The 8,669-nt window shown below is 56.0% G+C and overlaps 2 protein-coding genes across 15 annotated transcripts in view; both read right to left on the bottom strand.

The window, feature by feature from the left end:
- OTX1 (orthodenticle homeobox 1) overlaps positions 1 to 108 on the bottom strand; it is a 1,919-nt gene extending 1,811 nt beyond the window's left edge. Inside the window, exon 1 of the mRNA XM_042893295.1 lies at positions 12 to 108. Coding sequence (XP_042749229.1) covers positions 12 to 108 — 97 coding nt within the window. The remainder of the gene's footprint in view (positions 1 to 11) is intronic.
- Positions 109 to 2,172: 2,064 nt separating this feature from the next.
- EHBP1 (EH domain binding protein 1) overlaps positions 2,173 to 8,669 on the bottom strand; it is a 196,780-nt gene continuing 190,283 nt past the window's right edge. For 11 of the 14 annotated variants that reach the window (XM_042879878.1, XM_042879894.1, XM_042879918.1 and 8 more), the window contains 4 exons: positions 7,322 to 7,421; positions 6,413 to 6,486; positions 2,422 to 2,536; positions 2,174 to 2,359 (listed from right to left, as the gene is read on the bottom strand). In XM_042879878.1, coding sequence (XP_042735812.1) covers positions 2,269 to 2,359; positions 2,422 to 2,536; positions 6,413 to 6,486; positions 7,322 to 7,421 — 380 coding nt within the window. In that variant the 3' untranslated portion in view covers positions 2,174 to 2,268. Of the gene's footprint in view, positions 2,360 to 2,421; positions 2,537 to 6,412; positions 6,487 to 7,321; positions 7,422 to 8,669 lie in introns of all 14 variants that reach the window. The other 3 variants (XM_042879901.1, XM_042879910.1, XM_042879927.1) reach the window with 1 other exon arrangement.

Genomic DNA, 8,669 nt, shown 5'->3' with positions numbered 1-8,669 from the left:
TTGGGACTCACCCGGGTACCCGACGGAGGGGTGTAGCAGGTCCATGGCCGGGCCCGGCAGCCCCAGCCCGTTCATGCCGTACGGGGGCTGCTTGAGGTAAGACATCATGCTAACAGCCGGGCGGGTTTCCTCCGACGTCCCGCAGGAAAGTAAAAAAAAAAAAAAAAAAAAAATTTAAAAAATAAAATAAAAATAAAAATAAAAATTGTCGCAAAAGAAAAAAAAAAAAAAAAAAAAAATTGGAAAAAAGAGAAAAAAAAAAAAAAAAAAGCCCAAAAAAACGAACGCAACAAAAAGAGCCCCCAGACGAGAGGCAGAGCCGCGCCGCCGCCGCGCAGTGTTCGGTCCGTCCCGCGGCGCCGATGCGCGGTCCTCGGGCGGCGGTGGCGGAGCGGAGCGGGGTCGGCCCGGTCCTGCGGGGAGAGAGCGGGGTCAGCGAGCCGCAACTTCGCGGTTTGGGAGTTTTTCTTTCTTTCTTTCTTTCTTTCTTTCTTTTTTTTTTTTTTTTCTTTTCTTTTTTTTAAATAATTATTCTTTTTCGAAACGAAGGCGAGTTGCGGGCGAGCGCCGAGAGGCACCGTCGCCCGGCGATGGGGAGAGATAAAGCAATTATTTAAAAAGATAATTGGATTAGGAATCAAAAGGAGGGACCGGAGGAGGGAAGTCTAATTAATTTAAAAGCGAGCGGACGGGGACGTTTTAATTAGAAATGGACGAGAGTTGCAAAGAAGGAGGGAAGAAGGGGAGCGCGGAGCGGCACCGGCACCGGGCGCGGAGTTCCGGGCCGCGGGGGGGGGGGGAGGGGAGGAACGGGGGGCGGCGTGGCCGGGACCCCCCCGGCCGGGTCGGGCCGGGCCCCCCCTGCGCGGCCGCGGAGCGCGGGGCGGAGCGGAGCGGGGCCCCCCCGGGAGGGGGCGGTGGGGGCGCGCAGCCCGGCCGGGCGCCCCGCGTTACCTTGCCGCCGGCCCGCGCTGTCGGGGCGATGGAGCCGCGGCCCTGATGAGGTTTGATCGCCTCCGCGCCGCCCTACCCTTGTATGTGCGCGCAAAGCCCGTGCGTAACCAGCCTGGCGCCAATCCGCGGCCGCTCCCCGCCTGACTGACAGCCGCCCGGGCAATGGCAGCGCGGCCCCGGGCCCCCCCCCGCCCGCCCCGCGCCGCTCCGCACCGCTCCGCGCTGCCCCGCGCACCGCTCCCAGCCCCTTACCCTCTCCCTTTCCCCTGCTCTGCGCCGCTCCCGCACCGCGCTGCCCCGCGGGCGACGGGACGCGGCGGTTCCCTAGGAGAGGAAGCGGGGCGGGTGGGGTGGGGGGGGAGTTGCGCCCCGGAGGGCTCCAAACTTTGTGGGTTTCTTAAGAAAAAGAAGAGAAACCCGAGGGGACAGGCGCGGCGCGGGGCCGGGAGCGCTCAGCGGCGGTGTGCGCACCCCAACGCGCCGCCCGTCCGCGCTACAGCTGAACGCGAGTGCACCGCGCACCGCACCGCGCCGCGCACCGCACCGCGCACCGCACCGCACCGCACCGCACCGCACCGCGGGGCTTTCACTCCCCCCTGCCTCCCGCCCCCCCCTTCTTTTTTTTCTTTATTTCTCTCTTTTCCTCCTTCTTCCCCGGTTCTTCGGCGGCGGTTCCCCGAAGCCCGACGGCGACGACGACGAGGAAGAGGAAGGCCGCTTGGCGCTCCCTGCCAGGCTCCCCCCGATCCCCCCCCGCCGCTTCGGGCCCCGCTGAAGTTTCCCCGCCCCGCGGTCGGGTCGGACCCGACCGACCAAACTTTGCCCCCCCTCTCCCTCCCTGGCAGCACACAGGAGGCGCTCGGTCCGGTAAGAAAGATTCGGCTTTTATTGAAAACGCTCTCTCCGTCTCTCGGCACTGTAATAAATAAACGGGGGCTCCGCGGGGCCCGGCGCAATAAATACGGCCCGGGGACAGCGGGGGGGCTGAGGGGGGGGGGGGGGCCGGCCCGGGGCCTGGAGGCCTTCCCCGTGGGGTCGGTGTTGTATCCTCGGGCCCCTGTAACCCTACAGCACGAACTTGGGGTTGCGCGGAGCTCCGGACGGGACCCGCCGGCTCCGGCCCGAGGGAATGGGAAGGCTGGGGGGAGAGTGTGTGTGTGTGTGTGTGTGTGGGGGGGGGGGGGGGGGTTGATTTGATTTGATTTTTTTTCGCAAACATTTTTTTTTCTTTTTTCTTTTTTTTTTTTTTCTCTTTATTTTTCTTTCTTTGCAGCCTCTCGTCAGCGTTTCGGCAGCGCAGGACGGGGCCGCCGCTCACTGCAGGACGCATTTCTCTTCCCGCTTGGCCATCTTGCCTTTGTTTTGCTCCAGGGTCCGCTCCAGGTGCTCGTCCTCCTCCTCGGCCCTGCGGAGACACCCGGGGGTGAGCGGGGGCACAGAGCCCGGCCCCCCCCGCCTCTCACTCACTGCTTCTCCTGCGCGTCCAGGTCCCGCACCAGCGCGTCCCGCTTGTTCACCAGCAGCACCAGCTCGTCCAGCAGCAGCTGCTCCCTCCGCTTCTGCGCCTCCGTCTTCTGCCAGTCTGCGGGGCGGGACGAGACGGTCACGGCACGGCACGGCCCGGCGGGACGCAGCCCGACCCGACGCGGCACAGCCCGGCCCGGCTCTGCCCTACTGGGCACAGCCCGCAGCCTCTCCACCGCCCCGCCCGGCACAGCCCGCCGCCGCCCGCCTCGCCTTTTCATTCTTGTAACGACTTTTAGCGATTAGCCCCGTGATTTCTGTTCCCCGCGGGACTCCGCACCCGGAGCGTCTCCCCCCGAAGGGGCTCCGCAGCCGTACGCCGTTCCCGTCCCGGCCGTGCCCCGGGGCTGCCGCTGTCACTCACCGCGCGGCCATCCCCGCCTCCCTCATTAGGAAGGTAAACAATGGGGAGGGAGGCGGCGGGGGGGTGAGGGGGAAGAGGGGGGACACCGCTCCGAAAAAAAAAAAAGAAAAAGGGGGGTGAAAACAGGCGAAAAAAAAGGGGAAAAAGCCGCACGGGCGCTCCCCGCTTTTCCCTGCGCGGGACACGAGGCCGCCTCGGGACGGGCGCGGCGAGCGCTGAAAACGGGGCGCAGCGCGGAGCGACCCCCGGGGGCAGCGCACCCCGCGTGGTACCGGCGCGGCTCCGCACGAGCTGTTCGCAACGTATTTTCTTTTTTCCTTTCCTTTTTGTTTTTTTTTGGGGTTTTTTTTTTTTTTTTTCGTTTCAGCTCCCCATTTTCAGCCGCAGTTACGGCTTTGCAAACGGCGAACATCGAGCGAATATTTCAGCGTCGGCCTCGCTCGGCCCTACTCTTTTCTCCTGCTAGGTCCCCTCTACGAGCTGCCCTTCTCGTTGCCCCGTGGGCTCAGCGACACCGCGTCAACGGAACGCAACGATTTGTCCCGTGCTCCCTGCGTCTGCCCATCCCCGGCAGATCAGACGTGCGGTGCGCCGCTTTTACTTCATTTCCCGCAAAAGGAGACCCATTTGTCCCCCTCTCGGGTGGCGAGTGGCAAAGAGAGGGGCCGGCGCCGAGCTGTAGGATCACATCCCCTAATGGAGCTCTCTTCAAGCTGGCTTCGCCCAACAGCGTCCCACCAGCAGCCCCTTGGGGTCCCCCCCTGCGGTGTCGGGATGCCAGGTGGCCCCCACCTGCTGTGCCCGAGGGCCCTCGGTGCTGGAAGGGGTGAGCCCCACGCAGCCGTGGGACGAAGCTACAGGGCCAGCTCCACGCTCAGTGCTGAGAGCCGTGGGCACCGCGCGGGCTGCAGTGACGGAGTTTGAGAAACTCGCAGTGGAGGAGAAACGCTTTCAGTTCTTCGCTGACTTCGCGTTGCCTTTTTTCCCCCCGCTGCTCGCAGTGATATAATTACTTGGGGCAAACGGGCAGCCGGTTCCCATAGAAATGCTTTAGTGGAAGCGGGCTAAAGTTCTTGCGGGAAAACCCGCAGCCCCGGCGCCGCAATAACGAAGCCGGGCACTTTGATGGAAATTAACGGGAGTTTTGTAAGGAGCGCGTTGGGGGATGGCAGGCAGCCCTTATCTGCGGTTCCAGTCAACTAGCAATCCTGAAAGAGTTTGCATCATCATCAGAGCAGCCCGTTTGATAGGATTCTGTGCTGCGCCTAATCAATCTATGGGATACCGGGCTGTGCGGTGTAACAAAGCTAAAATAGATTTACAAATGGGGTTTTAGAGGATAAGCTCCTCCACAGGATTACATATTGATTTTAAATATAAAAAGCTTATCATATAAACCATAACTACAAAAATAGTGAACCTATGCATAAATCCTTTTAGAAGAGCACCCACTTCAAACTGGAAGCCAGGAATAAATCAAGATGTACAAAACGCTAAAGAAGATCCATTTCTTGGGCAGAAAACGAACACCCGCCTCCCAAGGTGTGCAAAAACGAACTTATCTCTCCTAAGGAGGCATTAAATCTTGAATTAAGGAAGGAAAAGAAAGAAGGGAAAGGGGGTGGAGGCGGCACTGGGGCCGTGCGGTGCAGAAGGATGGCCCCGCGTCCCCGGCCCCACATGGGCAGCAGCGTGTTGCCGAGCTGCCGGGCAGCGGCGAGCTGCTCTCTGCTCCCCTTCCCATCTCTGCAGCTCAGGGAGGCGGATAAAAAGTCCGGCTTTTGTTTGGCGCTCTCCTGTTTCGTAGCAGCACTGCAGCCGCTCGCGCACCCCGCGGCCCCGTCCCGCAGCCGGCTCTGCCCGCAGCCTTCCTCGCCGTGAGCAGCGGGGCGAACTGCCTGCGGGACACATCAGCAGCACGGCCACGCGTGGAAGTTACAGCGATTCGCCCCAGCAGCAATCGCCATCTCTCAAGGAGTTCTTTTGATTCATTTTTTACTTTCCAACCCGGGTCGGCGTTCTGCCTCACAACCCCATCTTTGAGACACACGGCCCGGTTGGCCCTGGGCTGCGTTTTGCTTTCTCTTTGGCATTTTGCTGTCCTTTTGTTAGGAGGACTTCTCCTTCTGTGGGCTTTGAGGTAGAAGCAGAGCGCTGCCAAAACTTCTGATGGGGTAACCATTTCCTTTATGGTGCAAAACGCTCAGCACAGACTTTGTTGCATAAATAAAAATAATTACCAAATTTTCCAGTGCACCTCCGTTTATTCCCTAAGCCCCTGATTACCCTATCATCAATAGTGGGAAAAAAAAAGAAAGAAAGAAAGAAAAAGGAAAAATTAAAAAAAAGACAAAACCTTGCTGGGTTTCAGCATCGCGCTCTGAACTTGCAGAAAAGAAAAGTAAAGAAGACAGATGTTGTCCCAGTCAGTGTGAGCAGCACAGGGCTGCTCTGCCATCCCCAGACAGAAACACATGGGTGAGGCCACCGAGCATTTAGATTTAAGGTTTGAAGCACAGTATCTCTCACGTCCTCCTTGGTTTTAGAGCGTTCCACGTACTGACTGTTGCAGTGGTATGATTCCCTGCTAATCCGGCTGTCTCTGCAGCAAGCTGTGTGTACATTCCTGACCCAAGTTTACCCAAGGATACGGTGCAGGCAGCCTTATGCAGAAACACAACCACAGATGGACAGATAGGAAAAGCTACCTGCAACCTGCTGCTTTCCTGCTCCAAACTTACGCTGCCAGTGAAGTCTCCAAACTAATTAGAATCGATTTATTATGGATCAGGTACCTTATCAGGTGAAGAAAGAAATTACCATGGACAGTCAAAGGGTTAAGAGGTCAATACCGAATAGCAAAATCAATTTGCATTGATCAGACAAAAGGTCCATTTTGCAGAGCCCAAAGGATTAACTTTTAAGCAAACAGCTTTGAACTATACGACAGCATTTGTGACTGAGAGCTATAAGCAGCACAGCATTATAAAACACTTAAGATATTTAAATAAGAAAATAATGCAGGCAGTGGGTTAAGCTATCTGGATGTTTATTTTTTATTATGAATCATCCCTAGGATTATTGTACAATTCACTCCAAAGCCCTGTGGAAAGTTTGGGCTGTTTCCCTGATCCCGCGTGTCAATCTGCCCCTGGGCCTCGTTCAGGTGAGGTGACTGAGCACGGGGAGTGCAGAGAACGGAGAAAACGGGTGTGTGGTTCTGCCCTGATCCCAGTGTCTCCCCAACCAAGTGTTTGCTTGGCAAACGCACCGCTTTGCCATGAAAAGGAGGCCCTTTTTCCCAGCAAGGTGCTGGCGTGAGACCCACCCGCAGGGCAGAAGGCAGAGCTCCCTCCGGCAGCTCACCCCGTCCGGTCTCTGCGGCCAGAAGCAGCGCGACGCTGCTCCAAAACCAGCCCTGCACCTCCTTAGTGCTTTCACCTACACGTATGCCAAGGATACCACTCTTGGTGCCCCATATTTTTATTTTTCCTGACTGAACCTTGCACATGGCACCGAGGCCCGGTGCACCCGCTGCGTGCCATTACCAGCAGCACAGCCAATGCTTACCTTCGATAGCCAGCATGGCGCGCAGCTCCCGGTTCAGCAGCTCGTAGCGCCGCTCCAGGTCGTGCTCTTTTTCCCTAGGCGAGTTGCAAAAGTTCATCAATATGTTAATTACTAAATCATTAAACACTTAAAAGAACCTTTAACTTGCATTGATTTTAGGACTGGCGACCGACTTTTCTCTGAAAGTTTAAGCTACTCCAAAGAAGTGATACACAAACTTAAAACCCCACACGATGGCTAACGGGGCCTTTAATGCTCTCTGTTGTACTGAGGGAAACAGTTATTTCACATCCATCCTCAGAGCTGCTGCTGTGGAATGTCCCAAACGTAAAACATTTCCCCGGATCTAATGAGCAGATTCTAGCATCGGCCTATTCGCCGAGATAACACCAGCAGTATTATCCTATATACATTTTGCCCTAATGAATAATGAAAATTAGACCCGGGATTAGAAAAGCTGGATGCTTGGAGGTGGAATCTCCTGTGCACGGCAGCACGCTAGGTGGCACACCGCAGGAGCTGAGCTGCAGGGAGCAGAGCTGCACCCAGCGCTGCCTCTCCCTGCTGGGAAAAGCTTCCTTCAGCCAGGGCACGGCGCGGAGCCACCCGCCCGCTTCTGAAATGTAACCTGATTCTACTGTAGGGCCTTTGGAAATGTACCTACGCCTCGTGTTTCATATTTTTTCACAGCTCTGGTTAATCTCGTGTCATTGCACGCTCTGCACTGTCAGGTCTGAAATATGAGGAAAACAAGTTCCCTGATGCGCTGCGCAGATCGCCTGCGTTCCTCGTTCTTGAGGAAACACTAAAATCTGATGGCAAGAAAGCAAAGAAGTTTTGCGCCTGTCTGCTGTGTAAATATTCAGGTAAATCGGCCTTCTGGACTTATGTGTGTCCATCTGTACTTACAGGAGGGAAAGCTGGTTCATCCGTCTTATCAAGGCGTTCTTCTTGTTAACCAGCATGAACCATTCCTGCATCATAGCTTCCTCCTCTTCTGTGTTTCTTCCTGCAATAGAAAGTGCTTCTTTACTTGGGTGGCACTGCACAAGTTAAGCTGTGTATTTCAGTTCAGTTGTCGGAGGATCCACCTCCCCTATCACACAGCATCACAAGGCAGAGTCCCCGTGGTACAACTATCACAGCACTGCACTATAGGAGTCCTGAAGTCCAAAGCAGTTAGCTTCATAAATAGAACTTTGATAGCAGACACTTTTCATCGTATATTTTAAGTCTACTTCTGAAGTAAACTATATCATCGCTATGTTCCCAATGAAAAAAATAATCCTGCTGCACCCAAACCCATTGTGGTGGGCAGGACCACCAGGCAAGCCCAGTACAGCCAGGATCACAGGCCATCGGGGCACACTGGGACAGGCATGCAGCACCTCAAGGGCCCTGAATGTGCCATCTGAGGGCACTGGTGCAAGGGAAGGAGCAGGAAGCAGCAGCAGGGCACTGCTGGTGGGTGGCTGCTCCTGGGGTGTGTGCCTTGCTGCACAGCTGCTCTCCCCCTGGACCTTTGCTGCTGGTTTTGTGTAGAAAAAATCACGCCACATTTGCACGGCACTGACGATGATATTCAGCAGTTGTGCACTGCCCCAAAGAGGATTAAGACTCACGGGTAGAGTTTGCTGCTAAGTTACAGATCAAAGGTACTGCTGGATCGGGCCCACTAATGGGGTCTGCAGTTAGGAGCAGTGACAATTGGCAGTGGCAATGCACCCAGCAGCCCTCATTTATTTGGGGGTGGCAAGGCAGAGGGAAGGACTGCTTTTGCCCGCTCCGGGATCACCACGCAGCGAGTGAACAGAAGTTCTCACAGCCACAAATACGTGGCCCTAGGAACACTCTGGTCAACTTCTGGCACTAATTTCACAATGAGCAACCTCAGGGCGAGCACCTAAACCTGAGATAGGAACTTCTTTCCCTTACTGTGTCCCCCCAGACAGAGTTGGCAGCGGTGCACAAGGAGGGAAGCCGCAGGTCAGCGCTCCCAAGGGTGTTATTTCGGTGATCCTGTGCTGACACCGAAGGCCGCAGAACGTGCTCCGGCTGGGCTGGTTTAAAGAGAGTTAACAAAGTCGGTATTGTTTTACCGAATTTTTAATCTTTTCGGTAGCTGTTTTTGTATTCACTTCGGACCATGTGATGCCCTGACACCAGTCATGTGATAGCGGCTGCGATAGGCACAAATCCCCGGGCAGCAACAAAAGAAGAAAGAAGAAAAAAGAAAAAGCTGAGAAAAAGCTTGCCA

Source organism: Lagopus leucura, unplaced genomic scaffold (genome assembly GCF_019238085.1).
Source record: "Lagopus leucura isolate 7727_CA_CO unplaced genomic scaffold, USGS_WTPT01 Super-Scaffold_73, whole genome shotgun sequence".
Lineage (NCBI taxonomy): Eukaryota > Metazoa > Chordata > Aves > Galliformes > Phasianidae > Lagopus > Lagopus leucura.
Note: the sequence above shows the minus strand (reverse complement) of the source record. Positions and strands in the feature narration are given on the sequence as shown.